Raw genomic sequence first — 16,739 nt, forward strand, 5'->3', positions numbered from 1 at the left:
ACAACACATGGCTGCCCCGCTGCTCAGCTGGGCTCGGTGAAGAGCGGCTATTGAACTGAGGAATGACTGTGATGACGGACGGTTACATAGTGCAGGCGGGGCCTGTCACTTGTCGCCATCACGTCATCACGTCATTTGCCTAAAGGCGTGATTAAAGGTGTCTTCAGCCAGGACACGCGGGAGCGTGATATCCCATAGTACATATGTTGTACCTCGTTCCTCTCCTTCAGGGAACAGTAGTTATATGCATAACATTACGTTTTCCTGGTTGATTTTGGAACATTTTGCTCGCATGAAGACGAAAATATGCGTTTCTTTCCTTTAAGGGAGACTTTGGTTCTGCAGGAATATCATAACATTTCTGCGGGAAGTTCAGGTTGCACTGGAGGTGCTACAGCTAGCTGCAAAACACCAGAGAATTCTATATAAATAACTGTGTGATGCTAAGCTGATGGCAATGTAAAGGTTAATAAAATAGCGTTAAAACTGGAGTCGTTTTAAGACCCAATGAATCTGTTTTGGTGTTGGCTTCACTCAGACGAGCCTCACAGGGCCGTGATTGTTGGGAGACTAGTTGGAGACACGAAACCCGCAAAAAAAAAAAAAAAAAAAAAAGGCTCAAATTTTTATTTGTAATTTTTCAGCGGACAACAGGTTTGAACAAACCTGAGCCGGAATTTGCTGTTAGTTTGAATACATAAACAAACAAAGCGAGAAAAAGAAATGCAGCTCTCAAAACAAAAAATTACTTCCAGATGCTTCGATGTCAACTTCAACAAAGTCTAGCGACTCACGTGAGAGAAACTGATAACCCTCATGGACGTTAGGAGACATTTTGTTGACTCCCCCGTTCGCAATTTGTCTCCAGCCACTTCACACAGAAACAGGTTTTTGCAAAACAATCCTAAGTTGCTTTTTTTTTTAAAAATATGCTCGTAAACATGGCACTGTTTTCCAAAAAACATCAAGAACCCAGAACGCTGCAGTAGCTATTTCAGTCCTGTAGGGGGCGCTGTAACGGTTCCACAGAAATGCCTCGACACCGGGGCAGGTGGAACATGCACATAAAGGTCAGAGAAACGTAAACACAAAGAAAACAAAAAAACAAATACAGGAAGCTCCGGGGTCGTAGGTCAGGTTAGAGATGAAGCTTTGATTATAATTGTTCCCGAAGGTTGTGTTTTCGGCCATTTTAAGAGTTTCATGATTTACTCTGGAACCAGTCTTCAAAAACAGACTGTCAGGGCTCCTAAAACAACATCTTCATGTGGACAAAAGGCTGAAAAGATAAAAAAAAAACAATAAATATTCACAAAAAATGTTGTGTGGACCAACCTTTCAACTCTACTTCTTCCATAACTCTACTTTAAAAGATCTCAGCTACTACTTTAACAGAAGTATAAACAAGTAAAAGTGTGTTTTTTGTGTCTTTTTTTTGTTTAGGCTAAAGCGAAGCAGGAGACGTTCACCGGTGGACCAGAAACAAGCCGTTCAAAAACCAAACAGGTCGTCAAAGCAGCCTTTGACCCCTTTGGACAACCTGATCGAGCGCAGGGAGGAATCGTCCACGATGGCTTTCAGGAGGCAAATCTGTGACCCAAACAGGACCGACGGCACTGTGGTGGCAGGATCCAAGCTGCCCGCGTCTAACGGAGGCAACATTAAGGACAAGATTTCTCTGTGGGAGAACAAAGAGCCAACACACTCACTGAGCCAGAGCAGCGCTGCCAAAAGGACCGAATCCTCGACAGAAAGTAACAACCAAACAACCGACAGCTGCAGGAGAGCCCTTACGGAGAAGCAGGATTCCGGGAAAGAAAATCTAGGGAAGCCTGGAGGTTCGAGGCCTTGCTCACCTGCAGCGAGTGAGAAAACTCTCGGCGACAAAGAGAAGTCCACGGATGATTCGAGGCCTTGTTCTCCGTCAGCAACTGAGAAGCAGCAGGTTGGCCTCAAAAACGCAAACAAGAGAGCGGCGGAACAGACACGGGTCGAGAAGAGAGCCGTGTTCACGCTTTTTAAAAAGCTGGAGACTTTGGGCGAGAACCACAGGAAAGCCCCTCCAGAGCTCGGAAACTACTTCTGCCCACCGAGCAGGGACAAAAAAGCCGAGACGACGAAGAAAACGGGATCCGAAAGCCTGACTAGAAGCTCTGGTCCGCAGGAAGGAAAGGAGCATCAGGAAAACGTGTACACAGAACCAGGCTCGCCCCCAATCAATCCGCTCCCCAAACCCCGGCGCACCTTCCAGCATCCGGCGGGAATAAGTCAGAACGGGCACCGGAGAGGGCAAAGAAACCTCCCGCCTCTGCCGGCCGTCTCAAAAACGTCCTCAAAGCCCCCGTCCGGTTTCTACGGGAGGCCCAGATCTGACAGAGTCCCAGACAGCAGGTACAGAGACCAATGTTGTCCATCAGAGTCATACTCTACTGAAACACATTTTGAGATAATAACCGTATATTTCTGCTCACTTTGACAGAAGACTGTTTGACTTTGAGGAGCTCGGGGGGTCGACCAGCCCCCTCTTCACCCGCTCACCGTCTCAGGAGCATCACTACGAAGACATACTGGGTCAGACCTCTTCATCGACTCTTTACAGTCTTTTCTGCAGTTATCTGTTCAGATCGAATGAAGCGAGGCTTCGTAGAAAGGTTATGAACAATTAACATCTTACCTGTTGTTGCAGGAAACGATGGAAAACTTGGAGACGTAAGAAACTAAACTGAGACATTCTAAAATTAAGACAATTTTCTGAATAAATCGGGACAACAAATTCTGGTTGCAATCGCAGGAAAATTGTGCTTAAGTCCCAATTCTTTAGCAGTTACGAATGAACACCAACAAGTCGCAGCAGTTTGTGTACTTTCTTCCAATTGTGCGTCTCCAACTAGTCACTGACGGTTGCAACAGAAAGAGATACGGGCTTAAGGTGGTTCCTAACTGGGATGAGGGTGTTGACGACCAGTTGGAGAACAGCGTTCGTGGTTTGTGGTTTCTTCGCGTCCTGACACTTGCTGTGTGCCAAGTTTTCTCTCAAAATTAAAAAAAAGAGTTTCCACAAGCACCTTAAGCTTGTCTCAAAACCATCTCAATTTTGTCACAAGCATTTTAGACGCTTCTCAGCTTCGTAACGGACAACCTGAACCCCTCTTCAGGTCAAGACTACGGCCTCGAATGTGTGTTTTTTTTAACCGATCTACAGATTAAATCCTAGATGTGAGACCGGCTCGATACGAAGCGGGCAATGTGGGCAACAAAATAATGTGTACGACCTAGAATACATTTTTTCAAGTCGTGGACACAAAAAACTGTTCGCAGCTGAAAATTTTGCCCATTTTCTTGCAATTTTGAGTCGTCAACTGGTTTCCAAGAGTCGCAGCCCAATAAGATGAGGTCAACTGGAATTTATTATGCCCAATAAATATCTGTAAAATGTTCGTAACCATATGCTTTTTGGTGTCTGTGCAGATTCGTCCAATGAGAACCCATATGAGGACATAGAGGTGGAGAGTCAGTGCTCCCAGCAGTCGGTGCCGTCGTCTCCCGGCGCCGATGCTACCAAGGTCCGTGACGAAAACAGCTAAACGTAAAGCAGAAACAGCTGGATGTAGCTGGTCATTAAAGATTTGTTTGTTTTGTTTTTTATTGCTGGTAGGCATCGAGACCTGGTTTCTTCAGGCAGAACTCAGGCAGGAGCTTCAAGCTGCTGGACTCGAAGAGAGCCAACCAGAGCGCAGGAAGTGGCGTCTCATCCCCAGCCCAGCTCAGTCCTCCATCCACCCCCAACGGGCCGGAGCAGAACCCGTGGCTCCCCGGAGACCCCTACAGCCGCACCTGCCGCAGGATCCCGACAGTCTGTGCTCGCGTTTACAGAAAATAATTGTCGATATTCACGTTTCGTTGAAGCCCAGAGAGAGACTGAGTGCTGACTTTGTCGACAGGCCGTTCTGAGGATCAACAGCATATTTGAGGCTCGGACCAGGAAGAAGCTTCTGAGGAGGAGCTATCACTACGCGGACACAAGCTCAGGAAGAGGTCATAATTCTGACACGATCTCAAGGATTAAAACTGTACATAATACCTGTAAAGGCAGAGGTTTAAATGTGGATTTGTGGCTTTCATTCACAGTAACAGATGAATACAGTGACTCTGAGAGTGAAGTAGAGGAGAGATTTAAAGGTATCACATATATATATATATATTCACGTTTTGTGTTGTAGCTGTTTTACGTGTCGTCTTTACCTGGTCTGACTCCTCCTCCTGTCCGTGTGGCAGCCCGTTCCTTACCTCGGCAGCTGAACAAGTCAAAGGTCAGCTACGGCGTCTCCAAGACCAGAAACCCGCCTGTGAAAAAGGAGCTCCACCAGCGCAAGCTTTTCGAGTACTTCCTGGTCGTGTCGCTGCAGAAGTCAAAGGCTGGCGGCCGGTATCTGCCGGAGGTCACGCAGCAGTTTCCCCCTAAGGTCGGCAATTCACAGAAAAATACTGGAAAATTTTTACTTCAAGACTCGGTTTCCGACAAAAACCAAAACCTGAAGTTTTCTCACTGAACCAAGGAAAAAAAAACTAGTCCAAAAACATAAATCGACTTTAGATCCAGATTCAAATCTAATTACTTTAATACATTTACAGATAGTACGTTATGAAAGGCTAGTTAGTAAAAGTTTAAACCAGCAGATTGAATCGTTAGTTTAGTGGACAGGAACAACTCCAGCAGCAGAACCAGGATCTGGATGGAGGACTGAGCCAGGTTCTGGTTTCCATGGGCTGAAAAACTAAAGGAAACATGTTAATGATTGAAATAATTACAAATACAAACATGGAGAGTAGAGCGAGTAAAGACAGCAGCAGAGTGAGGAAATGCTCCAGAAGTCGGAGCCTATAGCAGCAGAACTATGGGATAACTCAGGAAACCCAACCCTAACTATAGGATTTATCAGAAAGTAAAGTCTTAAAGGTAGACAGGGTGTCAGAAACTGGAAGTTGGTTCAAGACAGGAGCCTGAGAACTGAACGTTCTGCCTCCTGTTCTACTTTTAGAAACTCTAGGAACCACAAGTAAACCTGCAGTCTGAGAGCGACTTCTTTTTGCTTTAGTTTAAAATCAAAATCACGTCGTGTTCAAAGTGTAGCCACGATTTGGGAAAAGCACAGACTCAAATGTTAAGATTTTAATAGACATCATAAAAAAAACAGTCCAGTGGAGTCCAGTCCTGGTCCTGGAGGACCACCGTCCTGCAGGTTTTAGATGTTCTCCTGCTCTTCAGCAGGTCTCCAGGTTCTGCAGAAGCCTGGTGATCACTCAGTGGTTCAGAGCAGAGAAACACATAAAACATGGAGGACAGAGACCCTCCAGGACCAGGACTGGACACCCGAATCTAGTCCTTCGAATTGAGCTCAGGATATTTTCCAATTAATAATTACACATCACTGGACCGTGCCACAACTTCTCCATCTGCTCATTCAGAAAACTGGTCAAATTCGGTGGCATTTCACCGGATCTCCCAAACTAATTTTATATTGCGATAAATGAAAACATGAAATTCTTGTTTTCTGTTTCAGCTGGAGAGAAGCATCAAGTTTATGAGGGAGACGGAAGACCAGCTGAGGATCATTCCTCAGTTCTGCTTCCCTGATGTGAAAAACTGGGAGCCCGTGGAAAGCTACCCAAGGTGAGGTTAAAGGGACAGTTCAGACTTCTTGAAGTGGGGCTTTGAGGAAAGGGTTAAAATGTTTTTTTTTTCTTGGATAACTCTTTGAACAACTTACGTTCGTAGAAATAGAGTTCACCTGCATGAATCCTGATCGTAAAGCTGAGCTCACCCGGGACTGTAGATTCCACTTTACAATCCTTTCAAAATAAAACTACAAGAAGAGAATTTTAGGATTGAGTTTTTTTTTGGGAGGGAGGAGGTGGCAGTAGGTGTTGTGTTGTAAGAAGCACCCTGAATGGAAAAACACTGTTAGGAAATAGAAAAATATTGTGATTGTCGCATTAATTTGCCCATTTTAAGTAGATGTCAAATATGACCATATGACCATTTTGTGTTTTTTGGGGTTTTTCTTTGCACAAATAGCAGCAGAAGCTAACTGTCAACAGCAATATTACTTCAGTTTTTTTCCATAATAACCTTGTAATGCTGAACTGACACCGATAAAAATGTTTAAATGTTCATAACTTCTCCACAGAACCCCACTTTAAAAGACCCAAACTATCCCTGAAGATCAAACTCAGTAACACAAAAGAGACAAATTTTAAAACTAGTCCATGCCAAGGGACAATCTGGATCAATATTTATAAAAAAAAATGCATAAACGAACCTTGGTTTTAGATGCAATATGTCAAATCATTCATTTATAAATATCAAATACCTTTCCCCAGTTACATTTTATAAAGAAATTAGAGGAAGCATACTTCAATGACCAATAAAAAACTGCTCAAACTTTAAAATACATCATTAGCATTCAGTTTTTATGGCTTCTTATGAATTTTTCTCCATTAAAACAGCAAAAAAACAAATCCGTTCATACATTTACAAACATTTAACTTTGAAACAAGTAGAAAATAGAGAAATAGGCATAAATACATGAAAGCAAATTCGCTGTTGGTTTGACGCACGTGAACTCAAGTCGGATACTTGATATCGTCTCTGTTGCTCTTTCTACGTCAAAATCAAAGATTACTGAGAAATTAAAATTTATTTTCTCAGCTTCAAAGTAACTGTCGCAGGTTGACTTCACGAAACAAAACGAGAAGCGACAGACTCGATCTGTAGGAGATCGGAGGGCCGGATCCAATAATTTAATTTAATTTAGATGTTATTTGGGGGCCAGAGGAAATGTTACCAAGGGCAGGATCTGGCCCACGGGCCTTGAGTTGCACACGTGTGTCTCCAATTCCAACTCCCCCGGGTGATAAATCTAACACTTGTGTGGCTCCTGTTTGGCAGCGAGATGTTCTCCTTCGTTCTGACCGGGGAGGACGGGAGCAGGCGGTTCGGATACTGCCGCCGCTTACTGGTGAGTGCGAAACGGCCCGAATAAACAGGAAGTGGCTGAATACCAACATGGCGGCTGAATAAACAAGCATGCCCCCAAAAAAATAAAATAGTCAACGGGCCTGTGGGAAAAAGAGAGTCCATGTCAAAGCCTAGGCGGAAGTGTGAGAGACTGCATGTGAACGGGTTCGTGGTCCAGCTCACGGATCTCTGGAGGATGTGTGTGTTCAGATGTGTTTTCATGTATGCCTGGAAGAATTACCATCTGACAATACGTGCATCTTTAAGCTATGTAGCTGTGGAAGTAATAGAAATGGAGAAAGTGATTGTTTTTGTCTTTCCAGCCCAGTGGAAAAGGCCGACGCCTGCCTGAGGTGTATTGTATCGTGAGTCACCTTGGCTGTTTCAACCTGTTCTCCAAGGTAAAACGTCCTGAAGCCTCCAGAGAACCCATCTGAAACCCGTTTTCGTAAATAAGTAAACGTGCGTGCGTGCGGCAGGTCTTGGACGAGGTGGAAAGGCGGCGGGCGCTGTCTCCTGCTCTAGTGCAGCCGTTTATGAGAGCCATCATGGAGGCCCAGTATCCAGCTCCAGGCAGAACCATCAGCATCAAAACCTTCCTGCCCGGCTCTGGCACCGAGGTGGGCCAAATATCTACAAAACCCGCTGAAACGCAGAATTTAAAGGGTTAAATGAAGTCTCCTAATGGCACCAAAACATGTCTTCAGCTCTTTTACGTTAAACCTCTACACCCGATTGAAATTTAACATTTTTAGTGACAGTTGTGTAAAATCGTGGAGTATTTCCAGACTGACAGTAAAGAATTAGGAGGTCCACGATAGTCTGTACGGGTCACCAGTCCATCGTTCATTTCCCAGGTGATGGAGCTCTGTCGGCCTCCTGACTCTCGTCTGGAGCACGTGGACTTCGAGTGTCTGTTCTCCTGTTTGGGTCTGCGGCTGCTCCTCAGGGTGTTCGGCTCCCTGCTGCTGGAGAGACGGGTCATCTTCACCGCCGACAAGCTCAGGTCGGTCCGTTACGCCTTCTTCCTCACGTTAGCGCTAAACTTTAAACCGAGTTATGGAGGCGTCAGATTTTAGGAAAAAAAAAACACACCAAGGATGGAACGCGTGGGCGGTCCGGATTCGTATTTTAAGATAAATTTAAAGGCGTCCCGGGGATTCGGGAATCACACGAGAGCGAGATATTTCTGCTTCGGGTTGTTTGCTCTGCCGAAAGTGAGAGGGAGTCGGAAAAAGCAGCAACAGAAGAAGACAGGAATGCCGAAAACCCCAGTGATGTCAGTAAAAGAGGCTTCTCTCTCTGGGAAATGATACTTTGGGGAATATTCAGCGCCCTCGTGTGGGGAGAATGATTCAGTTCACTTTTTATATTCTTCCTGACTCTTAAACAGGAAACCAAATAAACAACAGGACAAAATCTTAACTATGTCTTAAAGAATACAGATAAAAAGTCAGATCATGTAACTGCCCCAAAATGCAGGGAATAATGTTTTTGCTTGTCTGTCTGTTAACAAAATATCTCATTAGCCACTGGATGGATTTTAATGAAATCTAAATAACTTCTGAAGCCAAAACACAACTAACAGAAAACACAAAAAATGCCTATAATTCAGCCAGTTTCGCAGCCACAGAGGTGAAATTCGGCGAGGCAGCAGCTGAGAGTCATTCACAACACGCGCTTGAGCCGTTAATTCGATTGTCGAAGCGTAGCCCCGCCCACCTCGCCCTTTGATTCTACACAACCTTGATGTGAGTGGCCGTCAGCTCTGTCGCCTCCGAGTTGAAAAAAAAAAAAAATTGGATAAAAGCGAGTCGGCGCGGCTGTAGGAAATGGCGGTTTTGAAGCTGTGACTCATCCAATGACGTCCCGCAGTCCGCTGACATGAAACCGTCGCCTCGGCTGCGTAGGTCCTAAGAGCCGAACTGGAATATGTGGGATTACTCAATGGAAAACCCAAGCAGGGCCGAGTGGAGCCCATGGGAAAAGGGCTAAAGTTTGACCAAAATAGCCTTTATCTCTGCCATTTATCAACATATGATCTCTGTTTAAAACTCTGGCAATGAAAGGCGGCGGGCGATATGCATTACTGGGTCGTAAACACTTTGTTTTTATTCCTCATTTGTCTTTTTCCACCCTCTCCTGCAGCACTCTGTCGCAGTGCTGCCACGCAGTCGTGGCGCTGCTCTACCCCTTCGTGTGGCAGCACACCTACATCCCCGTGCTGCCCTCCGCCATGCTGGACATCGTCTGCACGCCGACGCCGTTCATCGTCGGCCTGCTGTCCGCCTCCCTGCCTCAGCTGAGCGAGCTGCCCCTGGAGGAGGTCAGAGCGAGGATCCTCACAGTCCGACCCGGAAACAGACAGGAGCTCAGTAACTGCATCCGTGTGTTTGTCTCTGCACAGGTTCTGGTGGTGGATCTCGAAAACAATCGGTTTCTGAGACAGGTGAGCCCGTTAAGTTCCTCTAAGCCTCGAAGGATTCATTTATGGAACCGGACCAGCTTCAGTCCTTCCCTTCTTGGTTTTGTCGGCTTTAGTTGGACGACGAAGACTCGATCCTGCCGTTTAAGCTCCAGTCAGCCCTGGAAAACGTTCTGGAGCGAAGGAGGGAACTCACCGGTGAGCGAGGAGCCGACACCAGCGGTGAGACGAAAACAAGTTCCCGCCACTTCCTGTGGAAAGACAGAGGGAACGCTGAGCACTGGGTGCTGAAACTGCAGCGTTAAAGCTAAAGGCTGGATAACAGCTAAATGTATCAAAAGGCTAACTAGAAGTACTAAAAGGCTGGCTAAAAGCTAACAATTGCAAAAGGCTAAGTAAAAACGGACAATTGCAGCACAGTAAGTAAAGCTAAACCTATCAAAAAGATAATTAAAATGATCTAAAAGCCAAAAGTAGCAAATCGCTAGGTGAAAGCTAAAAGTATCAAAACATGAGCTAAAAGCTTAAGGTAGAAAAAGGCTGGTTAAAAACTAAATAAAAGTAGCAAAACATTAGCTAGAAGCTAAATCTAACAAAAGCCTCACTTAAAGCAAAAAAAGTTACCCAAAAATAACTACAGGTTTGCTCAATGTAGCAAAAGGCTAACCAAAAGCTAAAGTAGCAAAATGTTAGGTAAAAGCTACAAGTAGCAAACATTACATAGAAGTTAAACATAGCAAAAGGCTAGCTAAAAAGCAACAACGTGAGAAGATAAAAGCCAAACCTATTGAAAAGCTAACTAAAAGCATCAAAAAGACGGCTAAAAACAAAAAGTAGCAAAACATTAGCTAGAAGCTAAACCTAACAAAAGCTTAACTTAAAGCAAAAAAAGTTAGCCAACCATAACAAAAGGTTTGCTTAATGTAGCTAAGGGCTAACTAAAAGCTAAAGTTGCAAAATGCTAGCTAAAAGCAACAAAATGAATAGATAAATGCTAAACCTATTGAAAACGCTAACTAAAAGTATCAAAAAGCTGGCTAAAAGCTAAAGTGTCAAAAGCCTAGCTAAAAACCATAAATAGCAAATCACTAGGTGAAAGCTAAACTTACCAAAACACTAGTGAAAAGCTTAAAGTATGACCGGGTGGAGTGGGACTATCTGTTTTACATATTAAATAAATTTGGATTTGGCCCTAAATTCATTTCTTGGGTTCAGGTACTTTACTCCTCGCCTATGGCATGTGTTCGAACAAATTCATTATATTCCTGTTACTTCCCACTCCACCGCGGGACAAGACAGGGGTGTCCTTTGTCCCCTCTCTTATTTGCGTTAGCAATTGAACCGTTGGCAATTAAGTTGCGAGCAGAAGATAATGTTAAGGGCATCTGCAGAGCTGGTCAGGAGCACAAGATATCTTTATATGCTGATGACCTCCTGCTGTATCTCTCGGACCCTTTGTGCTCTCTTCCCCATGCTCTTACTATATTTGAACAATTCGGTGCTATTTCGGGTTACAAATTAAATTTGCATAAAAGTTAATTACTTAGTATAAATTCTAAAGCCAGGAAGATCTCATTTATGAACTTTCCTTTCAAAGTCAAATCGGACTACGTGACTTACCTGGGGGTCAAAGTTACTCGCAAATATAAAGATCTCTTTAAAAAGAACTTTGTACCACTTCTTGAAAATACTAAATTAGATCTTCAAAGGTGGAATAATTTGCCACTATCATTAATAGGCCGTGTCAATTCTATAAAAATGAATATATTGCCCAAGTTCCTTTATTTATTCCAATGCATTCCGTGTTACATCCCAAAGAAATACTTTATGACTCTTGATAAACTTGTTTCTGCTTTTATTTGGAATAGTAAGTCCCCCAGGATACGTAAAGATTTTATGCAGAGACCTCGACCCGTGGGTGGATTGGCTTTGCCAAATTTCCAGTCCTATTACTGGGCAGCTAATATACGAAACATGCTATATTGGATTAGTGACTTTCCTACAGAAACCCCTTCTTGGGTTCACATTGAGTCGTTTAACTGTGGCCAGACTTGCCTACCTGCTTTACTAACCTCCGCTCTCCCTTTGGAAATATCTACCTATAAATGCAATCCTGTGTTATATAACTCCTTGAGGATCTGGGTACAGTGTAGGAAAAGATTTGGGCTACATTTTATGTCAAATAAAACTCCTATTTGCTCAAATCATATGTTCCCACCTTCTATGTCTGATTTTGCCTTTAGAATTTGGAAAAGAAATGGATTAAGTAAGGTAAAACACCTTTTCATTGATGGGATATTTGCATCATTTACACAACTCATAGAACAGTTTAATATCCCGCATACACATTTTTTCCGCTATTTGCAATTGCGGCATTTTGTGAAGAATGGATATCCCTCATTTCCTAAACCACCTGAGGAAACGACTCTGGATAAAATCATAGATATAAAGATTCATAAAAGGGGGGTAATTAAAGAGATCTATACTATACTGCTAGATCTACAATCTCCTTCTCTTTCCATTATTAAATCACATTGGGAGAAAGATCTTGCAGTTACATTAACAGATGAGCTCTGGCAAGCTATTCTTCACAGGGTACACTCCTCTTCTATATGCGCTAGGCACGGGCTCCTTCAGTTCAAAGTCCTGCACCGGTTGCATATCTCTAAAGAAAAGCTAGCTAAGTTTTATCCTGGGACTGACCCCTTGTGTAACCGATGCAAGTCAGACGTTGGTTCCCTTTTTCACACTTTCTGGGCATGTTCAAATCTTAATACCTATTGGACATCTATATTCAATACACTCTCAGAAATATACAATGTTAGATTTGACTCTCCTGCTTTAACTGCAATTTTTGGAGTCATACCTCCAAATATTTTATTTTCCAAGAATAATTCGAATACACTAGCTTTTGCTACGTTGATTGCGAGGCGTTTGATACTTCTGAGGTGGAAACAGGAGGCACCTCCTACACATGAGCAGTGGCTTGCAGAGCTCATGAGGTTTTTACATTTAGAAAAGATGAGATGTACATTGGCAGGTTCAACTGCTAAATTTGTCAAGGCATGGCAGCCATTTTTACAATACATGGAAACATTTAAGATGAGTACCCCATCGTAACTAAATTACTGCTCCTTTTGGTTAGCTGTAAAGTGAACAGATTTCTGTATTTTCATTGTTTTTTTTTTTGTTTGTTTGTTTCATGTAAGGGTTTTATATGTTAGCGTGGACAGCACTGTATAAAACTTGAATGTTGTAAGGAACATGCTGTGAAAATTGATAAAAAAGTTTAAAAAAAAAAAAGAAAAGCTTAAAGTAGAAAAAGGCTTGCTAAAAACTAAATAAAAGTAGCAAAACATTAAGATAGAAGCTAAACCTAACAAAAGCCTAACTTAAAGCAAAAAAGTTACCTAATAGCAGCAAAAGGTTTTCTTAATGTAGCAAAAGGCTAACTAAAAGCTTAAGTACCAAAATGCTAGGTAAACGCTACAAGAAGCAACAGCAGGCTAGCTAAAAACAACAAAATGAGCAGATAAATGCTAAACCTATTGAAAAGCAAACTAAAAGTATCAAAAAGCTGGCTAAAAACCAAAAGTAGCAAATCACTAGGTGAAAGCTAAAAGTACCAAAACATGAGCTAAAAGCTTCAGGTAGCAAATGGCTTGTTGAATGCAAAAAAAAAGTTAGCTAACTGTAGCAAAAGGTTTGCTTAATGTAGCAAAAGCTAAAGAAGCAAAACACGAGCTAAAAGCCTAAGTAGCACAACTAAAAGCTAAATTAGTATCCGAAAGCTAGCTCACAGATAAAATGAGCAGAAACGGAACAAGTACCCTGAAGCAGATTTCCAACAGAAAAACACTTCTGAAGGAACTGAACGTTCTGATGATTATAAAGCGCTAAAATAATGGACGCAGAAGTAACGTAGGGAAATCTGGGCTCTCCTGTAACTAGATGTTGTAGTTCACACAGGGTTTAACCTGTTGGTGATCATGAAAACCAGCTGGTCTTCTTGTCTCTCCAGACTCTGGTCACCTCAGCTCCGTCGTGTCCGAGTGCTTTGTCCGCTTCTTTGTGGAGCTGGTGGGACACTATCCGCTCTTCATCACCGGCGAGCGGGAGGACGGCTACTCCTCCTCGTCCTCCTCCTCGCCCGCCTCCTGCTCGTTCCAGCGCGACGGCTTCCGCAAAGCCATCCCGTCCAAAACCGTCCGCCGCTTCTTGGAGGTCTTCATGGAGACGCAGATGTTCGGCTGCTTCGTCCAGGAGAGGGAGCTCCCGAGGGAGGCTCCGAGAGGTAACAGAGCGGGAAGACGAGGCTCCGGCTTTGTGGGGGTTTGCTCCTCCGTTTTTAAATCCTTTCCTCCCTTCACCGTAGGACTCTTTGAGGTGAGGGTGCAGGAGTACCTGGACTCCATCCGAGAGAATGAGCACCGGAGGGTTAACAGGTTCCTGCTCACCTTGGGTAAGGACGGTGCTGATGATCTGATCGCATATTTCAGTCAAACGGACTCCTCTAAAACCACGTCGTGCTTCTTTTCCCCCCTTCCTCCAGGAAACAAAATGAAATTCCTTTCCAAGAAATAACAGATTGCCTGTCAACTCAACAAACCCGGTGATAATCGGCTGTTTTTAAAGGACTTATCCTGCTTCTTTAGTCTCATCACTAAGAAATACGAAGGTTTTTCCTCCAAACTAAACATGCTAAATGAAGACGCTGCTGTATGCCATAAAAGACAAAAACCTGGGACTCTAGCTTTACATAAACATTTTGGTTCTTCGTTTGTGGATTTTTAGATTCAGATTCTTGAAGTAACTTAACTCCTGAACAGTGTATATCAGTGATAATCTGTTTGGTTGACATATTGAATGGTTACGTCTTCCAAACATCAGAACAAAGTGGGTTTTTTCTGTCTCAGTGTGGTTGTAAGCGTCTGAATGGTGTCAATTGGCATACAAGTCTATAGTTGTAGTGTTTTTAACGTCCAGCAGGGGGCAGTAAATGTTTAAAGCTGACAGGATCATCTTCGAAATGACAAGTCCCCCCTAAAAAAAAGAGACAAAGTCACTTTTTGCCAATAAATAATCCAGTTTTACTGTAGTCAGAACCATGCCAGGAGTTTTCTAGACTTACTGTCTTCTTGCTGTAGTAGATTTTTTCTTCCTGATTGTAACGGGTCATAAAACCACCGAGTTACTTCTTTCTTTTCCTCTTTTCCTGTACACTTTTTTCCTTTTTCGCATTTGTAAAAAGATATTCATAAACCCGTTTCTTTATACTTCAAGCGTTTGTGTAACTTCTTTTTTTTTTAGCATTCCTTCCTGAACATGCACAAACTTGAATTCCTGTGATTTATTTAACACGGCTTGATTTAAAACCAGATTTTTGAGCTTGTCCACAATGATCAGCTCGCCACTTTTACTTTACTAACTTAGCGCATTAGATTTACACATTTAAAGCTATTTTTCTCAAGAAATGTGAATAACCAAGACTACCTATAAAGCTGGTTGTTGAAGCTCTAAGACTCTGGGTTCAGTAAAAAATAATTACAGTATGCAGTCATTGTTTGTCAGCATTTACTTCTTTTTTTTAGCTAGCTAGCTTGCACGGCGCCTCACAGCAACAAGGTGGCAGATTCGTCTCCCGGCCGTCTCTGTGCTCCGGTTTTCCTCCTACAGAATAAAAACGTGCACGTTTGCTTCATCAGTAACTCCAAATTGTCCCTAGGTGTGAGTGAGAGCGTCAATGGTTGTCTCCTTCGTCTCCATGTGTCCCTGTGATGGACTTGCGACCTGTCCAAGGCGTCCCCCCACCTCTAGGACGGGGACGACCGGAGATCGGCACCAGCTTGCTTCAACCAGGAAAGAAAATGGATGAATGTCCTTCTTGGTCGTCTTCCATTAAATGTACTTTTGGCTCAAACAGCGACTGACGGAGCGATCTGACCCACATGTATCTTAATCTTAATCATTCCAATCAGGACCTGCATTCATGTGAACAGAGTGGCCCATCAGTGAGTCAGGCTAACAAGGACCCTAATGACCCTCTGTTGTTAGGAGAGTGAATTAATCTGCAGGTGAATCCAGCTTACAGAACATCTCAGCTTTAAAAGCTCTCCTTGGATGAGGAGCGAAACGTTTTCAGCTTCAGAATAGAAGTCCAGTTGTTTTTATGTTGTTTTTTTTAACCTTTCTTCTTTTTGGAAGTTTTTCTTGGCTCTTTGGTTACGGTTCGTATTATCCGTCTCTTTAATTTGACAGTTTTCCTCTTCCACGCCCAGGGAGGCTGTCTTTAGTCCTTCAGACCTTAAACTTCTGAGTAATCTGAGCGGCTGGAGTCACGGGAACAGGAAGCTGCTTGGAGACGGTCTTATAGTCTTTACCTTCAACCTGCTGCTCAGTCATTTTGTTTCGAAGCTCCTGGGACGACTCTGTCCTCAGCTTTCTGTGGTCCACGTTCAGTGTGGTACACACCGTGATACCAATCAGCCCTGTGACTACCTGTCACCCTTTAAGCAGGCCGACTGACTGATGTAAGATTAAAGACACCTGTGAGACCGATTACAGGACCTTAATTTAAAATGTCCCTGTGGTCACACTGCTTTGTTTCAGCAGATTTACTTTTATCAAATTTGTATTAATTGAGTTTAATACTTTTGTTAAGCCATTTCAGTAACCTTTGTGGGATCCTTTTTGATCGGGACAGAGTGTCAGAAAGCTGAACACGAACTTTCAGGGCATCTGAAACAAAGTCACGGACGTGAATCTCATCCCACGGTTTCTGACCTGGCTCCTGCCGTTGTGTGGAGCAGGACTCGTCGCAGGAAGATGGATGGATGTGGTGACAGCAGAGCTCTGACTGCTGCTAAAATGTTTGTTCAACTCGACCCGGTTTCAGGAGTCTGAACGTGTTTTTTTTTTTTTTTGCCTGAACTTAAAACCAACCTCAAGTGTCGCACGTTGTTTCCGGCTGAACACCTGGCTGCGGTTCCCGAAAACTAGAAGAGGCAATTATGGTTTAGAGTAATCCCAGGCAGCCGAGGTTGACCTGCTGTGGTGCATTTTCCACATCAAACCTCATTCATTTCACCGCTGCAAACAAAAAAAAAATGCCCCTCCCCCCCGTCAGAGAGCGAGCACGCTTATCTGCCACTTAGAAGACAACAATAGCTTGTTGAAACTTTAATCTTCACCACAAAGTGCCTTCCACGGGTGCCTATTACCTCGGATCCCACCCCTAAAAGATGCCATTTAGCGATAACTGCACTCTTGCAAATATCTACCTGCGAGTGAGAACCT

At 43.4% G+C, this 16,739-nt stretch overlaps 1 protein-coding gene across 5 annotated transcripts in view; it reads left to right on the forward strand.

The window, feature by feature from the left end:
- The window catches only part of LOC108240962 (DENN domain-containing protein 2A), a 25,813-nt gene extending 11,088 nt beyond the window's left edge, over nucleotides 1–14,725 (forward strand). For 2 of the 5 annotated variants that reach the window (XM_037981121.1, XM_025007768.2), the window contains exons 3-20: nucleotides 1,444–2,391; nucleotides 2,480–2,571; nucleotides 3,469–3,563; nucleotides 3,656–3,853; nucleotides 3,942–4,035; nucleotides 4,129–4,179; nucleotides 4,276–4,463; nucleotides 5,562–5,671; nucleotides 6,950–7,019; nucleotides 7,342–7,419; nucleotides 7,498–7,638; nucleotides 7,876–8,024; nucleotides 9,167–9,344; nucleotides 9,426–9,467; nucleotides 9,560–9,665; nucleotides 13,465–13,737; nucleotides 13,819–13,905; nucleotides 13,996–14,725. In XM_037981121.1, coding sequence (XP_037837049.1) covers nucleotides 1,444–2,391; nucleotides 2,480–2,571; nucleotides 3,469–3,563; nucleotides 3,656–3,853; nucleotides 3,942–4,035; nucleotides 4,129–4,179; nucleotides 4,276–4,463; nucleotides 5,562–5,671; nucleotides 6,950–7,019; nucleotides 7,342–7,419; nucleotides 7,498–7,638; nucleotides 7,876–8,024; nucleotides 9,167–9,344; nucleotides 9,426–9,467; nucleotides 9,560–9,665; nucleotides 13,465–13,737; nucleotides 13,819–13,905; nucleotides 13,996–14,027 — 2,932 coding nt within the window. In that variant the 3' untranslated portion in view covers nucleotides 14,028–14,725. The remainder of the gene's footprint in view (nucleotides 1–1,443; nucleotides 2,392–2,479; nucleotides 2,572–3,468; nucleotides 3,564–3,655; nucleotides 3,854–3,941; nucleotides 4,036–4,128; nucleotides 4,180–4,275; nucleotides 4,464–5,561; nucleotides 5,672–6,949; nucleotides 7,020–7,341; nucleotides 7,420–7,497; nucleotides 7,639–7,875; nucleotides 8,025–9,166; nucleotides 9,345–9,425; nucleotides 9,468–9,559; nucleotides 9,666–13,464; nucleotides 13,738–13,818; nucleotides 13,906–13,995) is intronic. The other 3 variants (XM_037981124.1, XM_037981123.1, XM_037981122.1) reach the window with 3 other exon arrangements.
- The last annotated feature ends 2,014 nt before the right edge of the window (nucleotides 14,726–16,739 follow it).

The sequence above is a fragment of the Kryptolebias marmoratus genome, linkage group LG18, assembly GCF_001649575.2.
Source record: "Kryptolebias marmoratus isolate JLee-2015 linkage group LG18, ASM164957v2, whole genome shotgun sequence".
Taxonomy (NCBI): Eukaryota; Metazoa; Chordata; class Actinopteri; order Cyprinodontiformes; family Rivulidae; genus Kryptolebias; species Kryptolebias marmoratus.